Source organism: Parambassis ranga, chromosome 20 (genome assembly GCF_900634625.1).
Source record: "Parambassis ranga chromosome 20, fParRan2.1, whole genome shotgun sequence".
Classification (NCBI taxonomy): Eukaryota; Metazoa; Chordata; class Actinopteri; family Ambassidae; genus Parambassis; species Parambassis ranga.
Window position 1 is genome coordinate 17,343,532 of NC_041040.1, and position 19,320 is coordinate 17,362,851.

General features: G+C 42.5%; 1 protein-coding gene across 2 annotated transcripts in view; it reads left to right on the forward strand.

The window, feature by feature from the left end:
• Positions 1 to 18,236, forward strand: part of drosha (drosha ribonuclease III) — an 80,544-nt gene extending 62,308 nt beyond the window's left edge. For both annotated transcript variants that reach the window (XM_028433329.1, XM_028433328.1), the window contains exons 27-32: positions 218 to 359; positions 2,490 to 2,572; positions 4,087 to 4,190; positions 7,313 to 7,405; positions 8,404 to 8,450; positions 16,539 to 18,236. In XM_028433329.1, coding sequence (XP_028289130.1) covers positions 218 to 359; positions 2,490 to 2,572; positions 4,087 to 4,190; positions 7,313 to 7,405; positions 8,404 to 8,450; positions 16,539 to 16,669 — 600 coding nt within the window. In that variant the 3' untranslated portion in view covers positions 16,670 to 18,236. The remainder of the gene's footprint in view (positions 1 to 217; positions 360 to 2,489; positions 2,573 to 4,086; positions 4,191 to 7,312; positions 7,406 to 8,403; positions 8,451 to 16,538) is intronic.
• The last annotated feature ends 1,084 nt before the right edge of the window (positions 18,237 to 19,320 follow it).

The following is a 19,320-nucleotide window of genomic DNA, read 5'->3' on the forward strand; positions in this document are numbered from 1 at the left end:
TGTTTGTGTTTTTTGCTTTTAGAGACTTAAATGTGTCTCAGCTAGTCTAACATGTTGTCATCCGCTCTGTCACGATGTAATATTTAAAAGATCAACGTGCAGTCTCCTTAAAAACATTTACTCTGCACAAATCGCTCCATGTTGCGCTCCATGTTTTTTTGTCTTTTTGTTTGTTTACTGAGAATTTACATGCAAGTGTGCGTCTTTGTGTTCACAGTTGCTCCGCAGTTCTTTGGTGAACAACCGCACCCAGGCCAAAGTGGCGGAGGAGCTGGGCATGCAGGATTTTGCCATCACCAATGACAAAACCAAACGTCCGGTCGCCCTGCGGACCAAGACTCTGGCTGACTTGTTGGAGTGTACGTTCGCCTTTACTTTGATTCACCTCCAGATATGTGAAACGGATACAAAGATCATTTTCATAGACCTTTTGATGGCCCACGCTCACCCTTTCCTTGCGTGCCTCTCTAGATTGTGCAGTTTAAGATGGCAGCGTGAAGTACCGTTATTGATTTCTTTGTTCCCATTGTGTTAGATGTCAAACAAAGTCGCTTCTCTGCTGAAGATGCTCCGTGTGTGCTTAGTATGTCTGGAGTAGTCATTGATGTTTTTCTTTAATTTCACCAGCTGCCACAATCACTAAGCTTGAAATAAGTGTGTGGGCTTTTTCTAGCTTAATATAATTTTTTCAACTGAATAAGAGCTCTAAAGCTTTGTCAGTAAAATAACCATAGCAAGAAAATGTACTTTCCATTTGTTTGACAGCATAAGAAGATTGACATAATGACATCTTCACACAGCCTATTGGAGTTGGATTGTTTATAATATTAAAGTAATTAGAAGAAAAACTCTACTCTCCAGGGCAGCAACAATGAGTAGGCAGCACCTGACACTTGCATTTCAAATCCTTTTTATTATGTATAAATTATTATAATACAGTTTAACATCCATTTACTCATATTTGACTTTAAACTGTGAACTGTGTGTGGGCTTCAGCAGTGAACAGTCACATGAAGAATTCCAGCTATTTAAGAAGTAAATAAAGAAGCTGTCACAGGTCTGACTCTCACGAGGTTCTTTAGGTTTGATCTGTTAAAAAGTCTGCACAGGGCTGATTCTATATACTTTCTATGTTTCTGCTGTAAAGTTAAGTTGAACATAGAAGTCTATAAATGCTGACTTTGGATGCAGCCTCTAGTGGTCATGTGCAGTGTTTGGTAATATAATCCTATTATAAGTATTAAAATCACGCATAACAACAGATCTAAGTCAAAACAAAACAATCTGTAGATGACATTTAAACTGTTGTATGTAACCAAGACCATCTAATATTTTCTTGATTTCAAACTCACTTAACAAGGCAGTGTAGCAAAAGTATCAGCTATTTGTGTGTCCACATTACTGTTAGCAGGACTATAGAGATAAATATGCAGTGGGAACAGTGTGGAATGAGCAGGTACAGTAAGACTGAGTTCTTGTGTATCAGATGAGACTTGCAGCAGTCCACATTAGGCCCACAGAGGGAGTTTATGGTACAGAGGGTATAAAATAAACCGCTGGGACCTGAAAGAAAGACGAAAAAAAAAAAACCACTAATGTGTTCCAGGTCAGCATTCAATAGGCAGACCTTAATGCATGAATCACAAAACAACACAGAGCTTCATATCATTTGCCTTTCAAATAATCCCTCAAAGTTTAGGCCAGAGCAGAGTTGATGACACAAGAAAGGGACGAGGGGCAGTGCTGGAAATGAGCACAGCTCTTCCGTATATGAACAGTCATGCCCCGCAGCTACAGCAGGCCCTCACTGGCCCTCCATGAAATATTACCTATTATTTCTCTCTCATGTCCCACTGTCTTAGTCACAGAGATGAGTGAGTGCAGTGGCATCTAATGGAAGAGGAAAGGGGAAAAAAACAAAGGGGACGGATGAAGATGACACCCTCCTGTTTTCGTTTGAATCTTTTTCAGCTCACTTAGATCGCCATTCCAGCTTGACATACAGTTTTATCTTATATATGACATAGATGTTTTTGTGAACTCTCTGTGGCCCTTGCTATACCAATTTCCTATTTGATAAAAAAAAGAAGGCAAATACAAAGCCATCTTATCTTGTTGTTTACATTAACCCTGAAATACACCAAAGAAATGGCAAAAATGGAAGAAGCTTCTGATTTTCTGTGAATGTAACTCAGTTTGGTTGGAAAATATATATTAATACAAATTTGCAATAATAAGATTCTGAAATAGTTAAATATTTATAAAAACGATGTAACGTGGTGTGGAAAAATATTCTTTTATTTACATTTATAGAAATGAGTAATCACAGAAATGTACCTTCTTTATTCCTTTACTGCGTGTGATTGTTGTTTCCATAGCGATCACACCTTGGCTGAGGCCTGTGATCTAGTCTTTGTTAATGTTTTATGTACATTTAAGGCCAGAAGCTCAACTGCTTAACTGCATTTGTTTCTTTCTTCTTTGTGTAGCTTTCATCGCTGCTCTCTACATTGATAAAGACCTGGAGTATGTTCACACCTTCATGAACGTCTGCTTCTTCCCTCGGCTGAAGGTGAGCCCCTATTGATAGCCATTCACTCGCTTGGACCTGATCAATGAGCTTGTTGAGCCGTACACCCTGAGAGAGAGAGAGAGAGAGAGAGAAGGAAAAAAGCAGGATGATGATGATGAGGAGGAGGAGGAGAAGGAGGGAGCTAATGGCCGGGCCCTAATGGCGCTAGCATCGATGCCAGGCCTGAAGTGGTGCTCTCCTCCTGAATGCCTCTAACAATGGCAACTTGGGCCGCTATTTTAGCCGTCTTTAATGGGAATCGCAGCGCTGTTGAGATGCATGTATTGGGCTGTTAATGTTAGTCGTCAGTGTTTTTGTATTGATCCAAAAAGTACTTGCAGGAGCTGAATAAGTTGAGTCGTCTTGAGTCCAAACTCCAGGAAGGACAGGCAAATTTAGACTCCAAAGACTTCTCTGTATTCCTGTATTTATACAGCCAATGTAGTAGAAGACACAAACTATCAAATGCACTCTCATACCTAAATGGGCAAGCACACACACACACTTGCTGTTGTACGAGTACCCTCACAGCGTGGACCTCTCCTTGTGAAGCTGCTGCAGTGGTCTGATATGCCATGCTAATTGCTGTCTTGGTGTGCCTCTCCAGGGAGAATCCCCAGTTCTAGAGGAGCTGAGCTTTGCGTCATGGTCGCTGCAAGAGAGCACCTCATTTCCACTTCCAAAAGAAAAGTTGTGAAACAGCCAGCACGTCTCCTTACATAGCCTTCTGGAAACCACAGTGTTGCACACTGTGCTGCTTCATCCAATTTGGATGGAAATAGAGTCAAAACCAGCTACATAAATGCTCCTTTTCTTATGTTCCCCTTTTTAAAGTCTGTGTGATTATGCATATAGACAGCACATGATGTGAGTGCGTATTGAAATGGCTACTAGGGGCGGTAGGCTATATGCTCCGCACCCAGATTTCTCTGCTTTAGGCCGGGGGAGTGCAGATGCCCCCCCTAGGGAGAAGGAAAGGAGGAAAGAGGGAAGTAAAGCACGGAAGCAAGAACAGTTGCAAGGGAAGGAGGAGAGAGGTAGGGTAGCGCGAGCAACAGAAGCAGAAGCACTCTTTGTAGAAAATTAATAGGACCAGACAGTTCTGGATTCAAAGTCTGCCTTTTTATGACAAGGCTGCTTCCCCGTTAATGGAAGGGCTTTTAGAAGTCCCCCTTGGATAAGAGAAATGTATCAGGGCTGCACACCTGGGAGACTCCCAGACGCTCTTTATTTCTGGCCGGGGATTGGCTTTTGTCTTAAGTAGCCTGTGATTTGTACTCGCCATGAAGACACAGATGGAGAGCCAGTCAGAGCGAGAAAGAGAGAGCAAATAAGTGAATCCAAAAGGAGGGGGGCAAAAAGTGCGGAGATGGCAAGAATGAAATAAAAGCATGCGGAACAGAAGGAGGGAGTTCGTAACAGCGCCTGGTTTCTATATTTCTGATTCTTTGAAAGAAGTTGGTGAAAGGAGCGGAGTGTGCAATTACATGCATGTTTTGTTTTTTGTGCTGCAGGAGTTCATTCTGAACCAGGACTGGAACGACCCCAAGTCTCAGCTACAGCAGTGCTGTTTGACCCTGAGAACAGAGGGCAAGGAGCCTGATATCCCACTGTACAAGTAAGAGCCCAGAGAGCCACTGATGCTAGCTGTGAGGAGCTAGCATTTGAACACAGCCTATGTGCTACATGACCCAAAGTTTAAGCTGGTATTTCTGTTTATCTACATATCTAAAGGTATAGCTTCTACACCCCATCCATCAGCGTCCACACTGCAGTGATGGAAATATATTATAAAAATTTGCAGTTCCTCAAATGGCCACCGGAGCAGAATGATTTAAAATTCTGTTGTCACTAGATAGCATTTGTTTTCAGCTAACTTTTAACTTTCCACCGTTGTTTCAAACACATTCTTCACACACTCCGATTCATGTCTTTTGCTTGACAAGTTATTGCAGCGTTAGCTAAACATGTGCAAACCGTTCCACGTGTTGCTTTCTCTGTCTGGCTTGAGCCAAACTACAGTTTAGTAGGGTCAGGTGCAGTATACATTCAGAGAAATGAAATGACACAAACATAATTTACTCAGGGCCCTGAACACTGAATAGCTGTGTAAAGGTCTCTGTTGTTGTGATAAATAAACATGTCCACAGAGACTTTTATTCGACAAAAGTCAAGGAGCAAGTGTCATTTGATAGAATGCTTTCGGGAGTTGCCATGATGCAGTGTTTGTTGCCATGGAAACTGACAAACAGCATTTCTTGTCAGACAAAAAACAAAAAACAAAAAAAAAGAGGGTGGAGGGGGGGGTCAAATAGAAGTGCAAGGGCAGCTGAGAAGGATGTGTACAATGAAGACCACAATCCAGCATTTAATCAGCCCTCTCTTCCTCCTCCCTTTCTCACATCCTGCTAGAATGTCTTTTTCAGTTGTCTTCTGTTTATTATTCCATCTATCTAACCAGTGGACAGTGATTTTTGACACAGCACAGCTCTGACACTGCAATCAACACCCCCCCCCCCCCCCCAAATCCACTGCCCACAAGAACGTGAACAAGAAACAGATAGAGCTTTCAACTGACCAGAATTTCAACACTTCATGCGGCACACATATGCCAGAGAATGAGATTTATGTAAAATCTGGCTCAGCTCAGGTAATCAAAACATGGGCAAAGGAGTGGAGCTCAAGCCAAAATCTGTGGGTGGCAGGTGATCATGAAAGTAGCAGCTGACAATTTGAGGTGATTCATAGACATGGGGATTGTAAAAAATTTGAGTTCTTGTATCTGAAAATTAAATTAAAACCCAAATTAAAGTGGCCCCAATATTTAAGGTTGAGGCACTTTAATTAAATTTAGATTATAACTCTTCAGACCTTTTTACATCAAACTGCTCGCTGTAATTTCCGAGTTGTTTGTCCTTTTCAGACTCTCATCACCTCCTTTAGTGACTTAAGAATAGCTAACATGTCACCAGTCTATCACAGGAACAGAGACAAACAACCAGTCACACTCACACCTATGGCCAATTAGCCTAAAATGCATGTCTTCGGTATATGGGAGCCTACCTCATGTGGCCACTTGAGGAACTGCAGTCTTTGTTTCTCCTGCTTTGACTTCAGTTCTCAGCTCTGGGGGATGCTGCCTGCTAGGTATGTAAGGATAGGCACTAAGCTGATTAAGAGGTGACACCCCTGAGTGTAATTACTTTGTTCTCGTTCAGTGAATACACCGAAGTAGCCAATAGTCTCAAGCATTTCTTGAACCTCTCCGTGAGACGAACTGACACCTGCCGGTCGATAAGCCAGAGTCATACAACTTTTATAACATTTCGTGCAGCGGTTGTTGCCGTCAAATCTGTCAGGCTGTCTTAGGGGGTCTGTCTGAATTTGTTTACAAGTGTCAAGGGTAGAGAAACACAGGGTGAGACAAGAGTGTGAGTCAGACGGACAGAGAGACACTAAATGACCGAGAGAGACAGGAAAGGACATAGAAAGGAGGGGGGGGGGGTGAAGAAAGGAGTTAATGTACTGCCCCCCTCCTCTTCTTCCTCCTCCTCCTCCTCCACCTGCAAAAGGTTCCCTGGTGAATGTGTCTGGCTGATGATAGATCTGCACCTCAACCACAGCACCGTCACTTTTACCGTACATGTCGTCTGGGCAGGACACACCAGGGAGCAGACACATTGTACAGAGAATGGCCTCAGTCTGTAAGTAGGTACTTTTAGCATGACGGTGCTTTTACTTCTTTTTCCTTACCACTTCCATCAGCCTTAAAAGTGACAACTCCCCAACAGCCCCACAGACCTCCTTCCCTCCCCCTTTCCTCGTTTTTTGTGTTATTTCAGTGTGTGATAATTCCAGGCGACACGCTTCCCCCTGTTGAGATTTGTCTCAAAACAACGTGCGCTGGAGTGTTATTTGCTCCGCACACGCTAACGCGCTTCTTCATTTGTAAGTGAGAAAGGGAGGGGGCTGAATTATTGATAAAGTGTCATAAGTGACCACATTGCATTAAAAATGGATTGCTCTCCTGAAATAAGTAAATTGTCTGTGAATAATTTAGGTGACTCACAGCTTGGGTCTGAGATGTTTATGCTAATGTTAACATTTCAAACAACTGTCTCGTACATATGTCCCCGCAGAAATGAAACAAAGTTGACAGCTTGCTTTTTTTTTTTCTTTTTCTTTTTAAATGAGGTGCATCTGGAAATTAGCTGAGTGATATTCTGTCATCGTCCCTCTCGGTTATTTTTCTGTCCCCCCCTTTTTTTCTTCATCGTTTACACCAAAGAAGTTTGTCATTCTTTTTATTTCGCGCCTCTCCCAAGATGTCATTTATTTATTTTACCACACACAGATCGTGCTGACTGAAGATGAGTGCGGGGTGCTCGAAGCCACATTTGAAGCCCTGCACTTCAGCACAATTATTGTTAGAAAGAGAGGGAGTCAAACATGCATTTATTGCTGCTTTATACACAAAAATATCTTTTGTTTGTTGGATTATTATGAGACATGTAGAATGAAGCATGCATTTAATGCCTTCTTGTGAGTTTTGGGGTTTGAAAGTTGTTTGGCTCCTGAATCAAAGCCCCACTCTTCTTCTTTCTATTTGTTCCAGTAGTGTTTTTTCTTCTTTTTTTGTTTGTGTTATTTCTCTGAAGGACATCATCCCTTTAGTGTCCTTGCACCTTTCTCTCTCTCATTTCTTTCAACTCGACTCTCCGTCTTCTCTTGGATTTGCAGGACCCTGCAGACCGTAGGACCCTCACATGCCCGCACTTACACAGTGGCTGTATATTTCAAAGGGGAGAGAATCGGCTGTGGCAAAGGCCCAAGGTGAGTAAGACACTACAATATAATAGGACACAACCAGACAAGACCCCCCCCCTCCCTTTCTCAGTGCACCACTAATGGGCTCGAGAATAATGGCTGCACTTTATTGATGGTGTTTATTATAGCAATTAAGCTCTTGTTGGCCTATTCTATCGGGAGAGACATTATGCAGAATGAAAATGAATCGATTCATTATTGATTTGACGTAAACTGTGTTATGGAAATATCACTTTGTGCTAAAGCGACGAGGCGACGCTGCACACACACACACACATATACGGGATGCTGTGTTCAAGTCTACCTATGATTCAGGACAGGTGTGTGTGTGTGTTTTGTGTGTGACTGCACACCTTTGTGTGAGCTCACACACATTCAGGCTTTTGTAAAGTAAAGAAAGTGAATCTCTGCGCGAAGGCCCTTTCAGGGTTGGAAGGGTTGACGATAAAGCTGCAGCTGAGCCTGCGAGAAATGAAACCTAAATCCATCAAACATCTCTCGCCCACCTCCCCCCACTCCCCCCACCCCCACCCCTTCCACATGTTGAAATCCCCTCCACGACCCCCCCCCCCCCCCCCCCCACTTGAAAGCGCTCTCTTTTGCTCTAAGCTGGCGATAAGTTTGTCCCTTCCATAGGATCTTTGACAGCTTACTGTTTTTTGTATTTACATGACTTAAGCTCCGAGCCACCTCTGCCGCTGGGCTATGATCACACACCACATAATATATACGGGAGGTACCATTGAATAGCAGGCGTAAACAGTGCCCAGCGCAGAGCCGCCAACAGGCTTTAGCTTTTTTTTTGTGTGTGCACTGTGTTACCTGAGATTGTTAGGCAAAAGGACTCTTTCAAAACAAATAGAATGCACTTTTGATAATCCTTTCTCAATATTGGGTTGTTTTTTTTCTGACGGATTTCAAAAAGGGACATTCTGAATATGCTAAAGACCTTTTTTTTCTCTCCTTCTCTCTGTCTAAAAAAAAAAAAAATATTTCTAATCTAGCATCCAACAGGCAGAAATGGGAGCAGCGATGGATGCGCTCGAGAAATGTGAGTACTCTCCCCTTCCACTACACATACACATTTTCACACTTTAAGCCTTTCACACGCTTCTCCTCAGTGTTGAATATTAGCTTTGGCTGTACAGTATGCAAGATGGCTGGCAGAGGAGCCGCGGCCTGTCCAGCCGGTTGGCTGCGACATATAGGACATTAGGCTGTTTGAAGTGCGAGCCCAGAGCACAGGCAGGGGGCCTCGCCAGAGATGGAGAACACACTAAAAACAAGGACGGCGAGGGGGAGGGTGGCGGAGGGGGGGGGGGGGGGGTTGAGCATCCTCAACCGTGCCGATCATCCCAAGGGACCACGGGAAGTTTGTGTCGAGGGCCATGCAAAGTTTGTATGTTTTTTGTTGGTGCTTTGGAGCCTCGCACTCTCTCAGAGCTCCTCTTCAGATCTGAAGGAGGTGCTGCTGATGCGTCCCCTATGTGCTTGGCTGTTTTTCATCTTCTCATTGTCTTTTCATCAACCAGCACTTAAGGAGAATAGATAGTGGTTTTTTTGGGCATTTATACCATCTCATTCACTGCCAAGTAAAAATAGAATTGCAGGGCTCTCAGGAACACATCCACCAGTTCCATCATCTCCCATTCTGCTCTATGCATATGTATGTGGATGTGCATAATGTTCTGCTTTACAGCAACTTTGGAAAGAGTCGTTTTTTGGAGCTGATTTCACTTGCTATCTGTGTGACCGCCGCATTAATCAAATGTACAATTTGTTCTTTACTCAACTAATTAGCTGGAGGTGAACACAAATGGCTTTGTTGGAACAGACCCGTGGAACTTTAAAAGGGCAGGAAGGTCAAACTTTGATTTCATTTGGCTCATAAATGAGGCCTCCAGCCACTTGTGATTGATACTGTTTGTGCACCCAGGCTTTAACTTTCTATGAAACATTAGTGTTAGGGTGTTATTATTTAAAGCCGGTCTCCCCTCTCTGTCTGTTCCTGGCTCCCTTCCTCCCTCACCTCCCTCCCTCCCTCCTTATCAGGGGGCGTAGTTCAGTGCACACACTCTCTCTCCTGTGTCTTCCTCCCTCCCTTAATTCCTCCCATTTCCTCTCCACAGTGTACACCTCTGTCACCATGATTGATAGATGCTCATTGCTAGTAAATGGACATTTCCCCCCTCATAAATTGCTGTTTCATGTGACTAGATTAGCAATGCCTTTTAAAAGGTCAGTTAATTAAAAATCATCTCTTCAAGTCTTCTATTCCTTCGGTGCAAAATGCATCCAGTTCGAGGGCTTTGTTTGACTGTATCTTTACATCATTTAAGGACATCAATTTACATGTCAGTCACCATCAATGTGAACAGCTTCCACCATCAAGTTAGTTGTGAGATCCTAACAAGATTTACTGAACCAAAAAATATCCCTTTTGAAAGGATGATCTGATGAAGACTAACAGTTTAAAGACCCGGGATGTAGCAACAGGTGTAGGTTAAAGCTTCCATATGTACTAATATTTTCCAGCAATCCATAACAAAAGGGACCTTCCTAATCTACCTTAAATCATCAATGTTTATGAAACATGACAACATTTCAGTGTTGCATAGCTAAGTAAGAGCGAGCTGGCTAATGTTAGACTCCTTGCTTTGTAATGTTACCACTACCCAAAATACTCTCTTAGGGCATTACGGCAATGCATCCGCCAGGGCTGATCATGATCAATAGGATAACATGTCATGACTTTATTGCAAAATACTAAGTGAATATGATGTTATCTAGGTTGGTATATGACAGTGTATGTGTGTGTATAACTAATGATTTCATCTTCAAGGCCTGTTAGGAAGGGAAGGGTAGCGAGCTAGCTGTAATTTAGCTGCGTGACCCAGATCTAGCGCTGTTTTACGTCATAATATTAGTTAATCAGATGAGACCCGGGAGATGTCATAATCTACTCTTAACAGTATTTTGCTATCAAACGAGGAAGCTGAGCCTTGCCAGCTGTCTAGTGTTGATGACTTGAACGTTAGCTAATAAAGTCATTTGTGAACGGTTAAGCGGGAGTTCAAATGATAACATTAGCAAGCAAGCTGAGCTAGCTGACTTAGCACAAGCAGCAACAGGGTGTCGACAACAGTTCACTCTGTGGCCACAGGTGTCACCATTAATAAGAGTTTTCTGATTCTCACATTTAAAACCTTTGAATGATTAACACGATCGTCAATAATGAAAATCCTTCATTAGCTACATCCTTGATATGCACCTGTCTAAAAAAAAGATCTCCAGCGGTGAGCTGCTGGTTGATCTGTTCCATCTTTTACAGACAGAGCTCATTATTTAGAGGTCATATTTTTAATAGAATTTTATAATTCATAATTCACTCTTGAAGCCTAAATTAATCACTTTGGTTCAGGAAATCTCACTGAAAAATATTCAGTTATTTCATTGTTGAGATACATATGCAAGGTCAGTGAGCAGGGTTGTAACATGTCTTTGAAGGATGTGTGTGTGTGTGTGTGTGTGTGTGTGTCTCTTGACCGTGAGCTTATATAATGAGACTCGAGCTCATCCGCTGCTGAAGCGCCTGACGCATCAGCTCCTATCGGAGCTGCATTGTCTCTCATGTGATTGTCAAGGGCCTCGCTTCATTTGTTCACATAGCAAGACTAATCAAGGACATTAGCCCCGGTGTCATGTAATTCGTCATTGATTGTCTTATTGGCCCTCAGTGCAGCGCTGGCTACACCATTACTCCTCTTGTACAACAGCCCCTACCTTGTGTTACCCTCGGATCGAAAGCACCTCCCCGCAACGTGTCAGGATTCATTTCCATGTTTTATTTAAAGCCTCCTCGAGTATCAGCAGCACTTTGAGCAGGATTGAACTTTTTGTTTCTGCTGCAGAGCTTTTCCTGGCTGACAGAATCCGCGGCTCCAGCGGTGTCGGAGAGGTGAGAGACATGGCTGTGTTCAGTCAGACAGCTCAGAGCTCATTAAAGAGACCGGGGCCCAATATTTGGTGTGTGTGTGTGTGTGCATGTGCGCTGTCTGCAGCCGATTCCACTGGTGGCTCAGCTGATTCACATTTCGTTCATTTGATGGCCCGCGTTTTGACAGTCTCCTGCCTGTATCTGTCAAGGCAGAATTAAATGTTAACCAAGGCCCAGACTGGGAGAAACATGAGTGCAAACAAATCGAGCTGAGAGCAGCCAGGTAGGGCCAACGAAGCCGACGGAAGGCAGGAAGGTGTCGGCGGTGCAGAATTTCTGAGGCCCCAAGGCTCCATGCGCACATGCACTGTTAGGTTTAAGTCGACATCAAATATATATGGAAATGGCTAAACCATTTATCATTCATCCTTACAGATAGTACTGTTTAAAGTCTCCTTTTCTCCTTGCAGCTGCTTGTTTCTCCAACAAGCAACATATGTGTTGAATAAAAGAAAGAGCCTCGATGTGGCTCACAGCTGGAAGGAAGGCTACATTCTTTCCTCAGCTTCCTCTAAACCCCTTAATCTCTGGATAAAAACACGGGTTGGATAGAGGCAATGTAAAGTACAGTATGCAGGATCTCTATTCACTGGATTGAGAAATCTGTTTGCCCTTTGGCATGGCAGGGGAAATCCCTTCATCAGCGTCGCTACACAGCCGCACTACTGGCTTGTTTGAGCGATGTGGCGAGCGTGAGCTCCAAGCGATAGGCTCTCCATTGTTGAGTCGTCTCACAGCCGCGGCTTTAGGCTTGCAGAGTGAAAGGACGCCGCATGTTCTTCTCGAGCCAGATCCCCATCACTGCCACAGTCGACGGTTTCTCAGTATGTTGTTGCTCAGGACCTCGACTGCCAGACTGCAGTGTGAATAAAAAAAAACTGCATGTTAACACCTTAACCAGTGGTAATCAACATGCAAAGTGCGCCGTTTCTCTGGGTGCTTTTCTTCAGAACGCCGGACGGCCCGAGAATTCTCCACACAGATTGAAATGAAAAGCCCTGTGTGTTCTTTAGCAGCCGCATTCTTTGACGATTGCTCTTGTGCTGCATGTTAAACAATGTAAAAATGGCCAAAGCCTTTTTCCCCCCTCTCTTTCTCGCTCTTTCGCTCTCAAGTGGGTTATTCTCAAGTCATCTCCCTGGGAAAAATGCTGGTATTTCCATATTTTAACTGCAATATGTAGTTTTCTTTTCGAGGCCCACCGATTGAAAGCATTGAAAGCATATTGAACTAGACTGTGTGTCTGTGCATGTATGACTTTTTTTTTTCCATTTGGTCCTTCCCTTTTTTAATAGGATATAGCTGTTATCACGCATTTTCTTTTTCCATGCTTTAATGACATATTAGAATGTTCCAACAGGAAGAATACATTATCCTTTTCTATTCATAAGTCTGACACACATGATATGCAAATTGCAGGTTTTTTTTTTTTTTGGCCGTGTTTCATTTGCCATAGGAGCTTCTTGAATTTAGATGACAAGAACTAGCACTACACGGCCTTTAGTCGCTCATGGCCAATTCTTTCTGACAATCAGCTGAAGAATGTATTCTTCTTCTTCTTCTTCTTCTTCTTCTTCTCTTTAAGCTCAGGCCAATTACTGTGTAGTGTGTAAACTGACAGAAAATAGTCAAAACTGGGCACAGTCACTCAGCAAAGCTTAAAGGTTACATCCATAAGAAGCTGAACAACCATCTAAAGAAATGTTATTTGAAGAAAAAGTCGCTCCAGTCTTACATGTGGGCTGACAATTAAAAACTAACCAGTCAATCACAAGTTCTTAATAGCATGGTAAAGCTTGGTGAAGCTTTGTGTGAATGTGAGGCGAAGTGAGCTGTGCTGTGACGTCAGGGTAAGGCCGGGAACCTAGCATGTTTTTGTTCTTATCAGATCCGACCAGGAGCGTTTCAGGAGGTGCCTGTCCAGATTGACGTGTCTCATGCACTCTGTCTTGTCCGGTCGGTGCATCTTTTGTGTTAGGGCATGCATTGGTGCTCACAATGCTTGGCAAACACACCTGACAGGACTCAGAGGTCATAGGTCTCAGGGGTCCATCTTTTGCTTGCTTAAGCACGATCATCTTCCGATGGTTTTGCATGAATTTTATCATCAGAGGGTGAAGGCGACCTTCTGTAAAGCCAGTTTCTCTCTTAATACTATGGTTACTCTTGAGGCTCCAGCATGTGAGAACCTTTTTTTTACTCCTGTACTCCCATGTCTCCGCCTGTGGATGTGTCTCCGCCGCAGCTGTGTACAGAAAACACAACAGCATCCACATCCAGATAGTTGAATAGTTGTCTCTAACCCTAAGGGGCCATTTTATCAGTTGTGCGTCCACACGCTGTGGACAATAGTAATAATTAATTCTCCCATTTATCAGAAGATAATGTACACTATCTGCCCACGATACAGCTCAGGCCCCGGGTGCCATGTTTTCTGTTGTTTGGGATGCTAAATGATTTAAAAACCACACACAATGTGTGTTGTAGAACAGCTGACTCACAGTTTTACCGTTGTTTGAGATGATGTTTACTGAAGGAGAGGAGGTGAAAATTAGAATTTGATGCAAATAGATCTTTACAAAATTGTCTGCTGAAGTCCGGGGCTCAGACCAATCAGACGTTGAACATGATGAATATGAGTGTTCTTATTCTTATTTAATCCATCATTGCTGCTGTGTAGAGCCAAAATAATATAATAAATTATTATTGAAACACTTTAGAAAATGAATTTTTTATTGGGGTACTGATGACTATACTTTATTTCATACCACAGCCTCCCTTTAAAACTTGTGTGGGAGGAAAAAAAAAAGGTATTGAAAGACTAATTTGTCTTGAGTTTGCATGGTCATGGTCAGTGACTGGAAAAACTGCACAGTCAAAAAAAAAAGTGCGTCTCAGCCAGGAGACACAACCCAGTGGGCTGCTGTCATGCATGCTGTTTTAAATTGAAGAGTGCAGCAGGGAGACACAGGGATGTAAACACTTAATGGAAAATTACCTGAGCTATGAATATCAAAATGACTTAACGGTGCTACGTTAGCCATGCTGTGAAAGCTGAGGCTTTGCAGTGAAACCAAACCTTTATGAGTGAGCTCAATCAGCTCATTATTTAAGGAAAAATCTACTTTAGACAAGGTAAAGTGATGTGGTGTCAAACTTCAAGACTCCAATTTTCACACTCGGTTTTCATTAGCTGTAGCTCATCCTAGCATGGAAACCCAGACTAGGCATATAAAGAAACTAGCTTTAGATGCCTAAAGTAAGACGCTTTACAGGTTACATCCATGTCTGTTGACTCCAGGCAGCAATGTCAGTGGAGGAAAATGCGGTTCCACAAGTCCCTGAAAGTCTGTGGCACAGGCTGCCGTCTTGAATTTTTCCAAACAGCCATTCTGAAGCTTAGTGTAGTGGCTCTCTTAGCACCATCTTCAATATAAACATGGTCATAAAGCATCAAATTATAAACTGCTTTAAAAATAAATACATTTTTAGAAGTTTTTTTTTTTACATGTTATTATGATACATGTTTATTTCTGCTGTAAAATTGGACATTTTAACATAGATTGACTCCCCTTTGTAGCTGCATCTAGTGGTCATAAAAGGGACTGCAGGTTTTGGTACTTTTTGGCTGCTGCTTGGATATTTACCATTGATAGTAAAAACTATGGACAGAGCTTCCGTGACGTCACCCGTTTGTTTCTGAAGAGCTGTTTTGAGGCTCGGTGGGAGGCTCCGACCGCCGCCATGTTGGCCGCATGTCGCCGCCAAAACTCCAAATATGGACAAAGACGGGGAGCACGAGTGGAGTTTAGGGGGGCGGGCAATCGTGGAAGCAGGAAACTCGCGCTGTGATACGTCAACCGCCTGTCGCTCAAGTGGCAACGGCCATAATTATGCATAATTTTAAGTCTGAATATAATTTAAAGAAGTGAGTTGTACAAAAACATTCACCACTCGTACAATTGACACTAGAAGAGAACCTATCATTTAAGACCAGAAAGGTTTTTTGTACCAGGCTGTAAACATGTTTATTTCTGCTTTGAAGTCGGCCATTTTAACATAGGAGTCTATGGGAAATGACTCGCTTCTGGAGCCAGCCCCCAGTGGTTGCGGCATGAAATACAAGTTCTGACACTTCTGCAAGGGCTTCAAGTCTGAGCCCGAAGGTTGCTGCTTGATATTTACACACACGTCTTTACAGCGCACTGCAACTTTTTTGACCTACAAAAAGATCTTTTCAACAAACATGATATGTGTAATTCTAAGTAGAATATCACTGACCCCCGTCTGTAAATTCACGCTACCCACATTTTCTTCACATCATCTTGACATCTAGTACTTTGTGTTGTTTCTGATTTTCATTTGCATCTGCAGTCTCACACTTCACAGAACATACTGAAAATATGAAAAATATTACTACTTAATATTATTAACTTAATTCTTAATTTGGACTTAAAAAAAAAAGGTTTAAAAACTTTGAAAGTCCAGGCCAGCGTGTGTTTCTTTGATTGACATTGAGTCCTAACCAGTTCACTTGTTGTGGTTCCCACTTCCTCAGCCCTTGTTGTGTTTTACTCTTTGTGTGCTTCACCAGATTTGGAAAAGTCTCTAGCCAAGTTGGCAGAAAGCAGAAAACCCAACTTTAGAACTTCTCTTTAGAAACTGATGGCTGGATTCTTTTTATTTCCTGTGGTTGGACTGCAGTTTATTGGCATGTGTCAGTTTAAAAGGAGTCGTTGTTAAATGCAAAACATTTAAATAGATGCCTATATGTTAGCAGCTTGTATCTGTTTTTTCCTGCTGTCACACAACACCATCTTATTACAGATCTCATTTAGAAATGTTCACTTGTAATTATGTTATCAGATCTTATATTCACTGTGCTGAGACCAAACAAGGCCTGTCTAATTTCTTGTTACTTCATCATTATTAGCGAAATAACAACACAAGGTTCATCACTCAGGGGCCCCCCCGAGTGACGAACCTTTACACGCACGCTGCAATCTGAGCCTTGAATTGCCGTCCTCGCCCAGTTGGAAACTGACCTTGTCTCTTCACACCCCTGCCTCTGTTTCTCTCTCTTTATCTGTTCTCCTTGGTCGACTTCTCTGTTTCCCCCCGCTCTGCCTCTCCCTGTACCAGATAACTTCCCACAGATGGCTCATCAGAAGCGCTTCATCGAGCGGAAATACAGACAGGAGCTGAAGGAGATGAGACGAGAGCGAGAGCGGCAGGAGAAGGAGACAGACGAGGCGGAGGAATGCAGGAAGTGACAGCGCCTCTTCTTTCTTTTTTCTTTTTTTTTCTATGCCAAGGGATGGAAGGGGGGGAACCCGCCGCTCGTGATGCAGCTTTTCAGGCAAGAGTTAGCAAAATTGGAGGTGCCACTAGTTGCTGGTGGAGAGATGATTGACTGTAGGTGAGGATTAGCCCAGGCCCTCTCTTTCAGAGTAAGAGCGGGACAAACAGAATGAGAAATGAAGCCTGTCATGTTTTATGCTGTTTAGTGCTGTCTCAGTCGGCCTTATGTTGTGTGTCTTATGTTTATGTTTGATGCCTAATAATGAAGTGTGGAGTTTAAAGGGACAATCCACACAAAAAATCAAACGTGGCCTATTCATCGATCCAGATTCCATTGATCCAAAAAATGACAATAGTAATGTGTCTTTCCAGAAATCATGACTGTCCCTAATAGGGAACTATTTTTTTACCGACTTACACCTGGCAGCTGTGGAGACTTTCAGCATCCAAGCTATCCACATGTCACCAAGTGAGAGTGTACCCGCATGAGTGACCAAATTACCCATATCATACCCTCAATAAATGTGCATGCGTGAGTGGGTTATGCATAGTGTGTGTGTGCACAGGGAGCTATATGTGGAAGCTCAAATATTGGTCTGTGCTTTCTAGATGGATAAGTATACACCACAGCTTCACAGGCAACAATATAAATATGTTGACTTTTGGGTGAATTGTTCCTTTAAATGTGAATTCACAATAGGACACTGTTACTAACACATGCCAGAAAAAAAGGAAAGAAAACACAGGCTATGTTTTTTAAAGTAGGATCTAAAATTTGAAATAAAACATCGAAGATAATGTTGTAAATAAAGTTCCAGATTTTGGTCCAATCAGTCAAAAATCTGATTTTTTTTTTGTTCTGCAAAGAGCCCTAAAGTCAATTACATTCAGTCACCATCTGTCTCACATCTGCCACTCATCCTCTAATAATCAAAATGTGACCCCCCCCCTCCTCTCGCACTCTCTTTCCTAAATCCGATTGGCTGTCTAACAGATCTTAATTATAGATTGTCTAATTAACAATTTCCTCAGCTCTGTCGCCTCTGGATCCAGCTATTTAACAACGCACGGCTGTCTTATTAATAACTATCTGACTTGTAGAGCTGATAATATGTATAAACATACCTGTGAGGGTGATGAATGAACGGTGCACTTGCCTGAAAGTTAGAACTCAAAACTAGATTTTGTTAGTGTGTGTTTTCTCATATAATAATAAACACTTAGATAAATAAATAGGAACAGAGCATTGTAAAGTTTATCTTTGATTTTTGTTTAGCCTCAAACATTTGCATTCATTGTGTATAAAATCTTACTTTATGACAAAAAATGTGTTCAAGCTTCAAGCTCTGACCACCAAATTCTAATAAGACCATCCATGACTACTGATGAACATTTGTGCTAAATTTAGGAAGAAATTTCATCAAGACACTCATCATGTTTGGTAGCCTCAAGTGGTCATTTGAGGAACTGCAGTTCATCTTCATTTCTCATCTCCTGATGTTTCCACTTGGTAAAAAAACATGGTTAGTGAGGGCCAGCAGCACCAAATTTTGATATGTTCATTCTTCTCCTAAACCGTTTCCGACATTTCGCACAATGTAGCTAACACCTGTGATCTTTGACTAAGAAATTCTATAAAGTTTGTTCGTCACCATCTTGGTAATGCTTAAAACTGTTTAATTCCCAGGTTAATCCACATATTGACAAAGCAGTGGAGCAAGGTTAACTCATGTTTGGAATCACCCTCAAGTGGGCACTTGTTGAACTGCAATATATGTTTGCTAAAGGGTCGCAGTAGGCATTTGCAGGATACAGGAGAGGCAACCTGAAAGCATCATTCCTCTGCCTTTGGCTATCATGAAGCCACACAATGACACAAGTCGAGTCTGATTTTAAAGATATTTAATTGTCATATAAATATTCAGTACAAAATATCACGGTTTACAAAGCAGATTGATGAATGGCCAGTGATGTAGGGCCCCTTAACACTATCACGACCTCTCAAACTGGTTCTACATTGACAAAAACTCAACTGCTCAATCACATTGTCACCAACATAATATAGCGTAGTGGAGGTGATCCCCCCGAGGCCGACCTCGTCTACACATCAACAACCACAGATCTATTGTATCTGGAGAAGAAGAAAAAAAGAGGACATCGGTGTCACCATCTTTATAAAAAAAAAAAATAACAGAGAGGTGGCGGTGTTTCCTGTTATCTTAGCTGAGCACGGCGCCGTTGCTTCCGGGCAATTACACACTCCATATGAAAACACAAGCACGTCTCCGTAATGGCGATATGCTGACAGACGGGAAATTGTGACGACTGGAGGAAGGAAGGGGAGAAGAAAGCGCATTTGGTGAGTGCTGCTGCTGTCATGTTGATTTCCATTTGAGACCTCACAGTGTACCTTGAGGCAGAAAAGCAGTTTTCTCAAAGTGAAGGGTTTTAAAGCCCATTAAATGCTTATCATAGCAACACTGCCGCAGTCTGAAATGGCCACTTACACAATAGGAGCTCCGGCAACAAGCTAATAAACAAAAAAAAACATGTATACAATAGCATGAAGAATTCTCCGACCACTGTCATCAGTTGGCTTGTTTAATGGGAGAGAGGGGAGAGA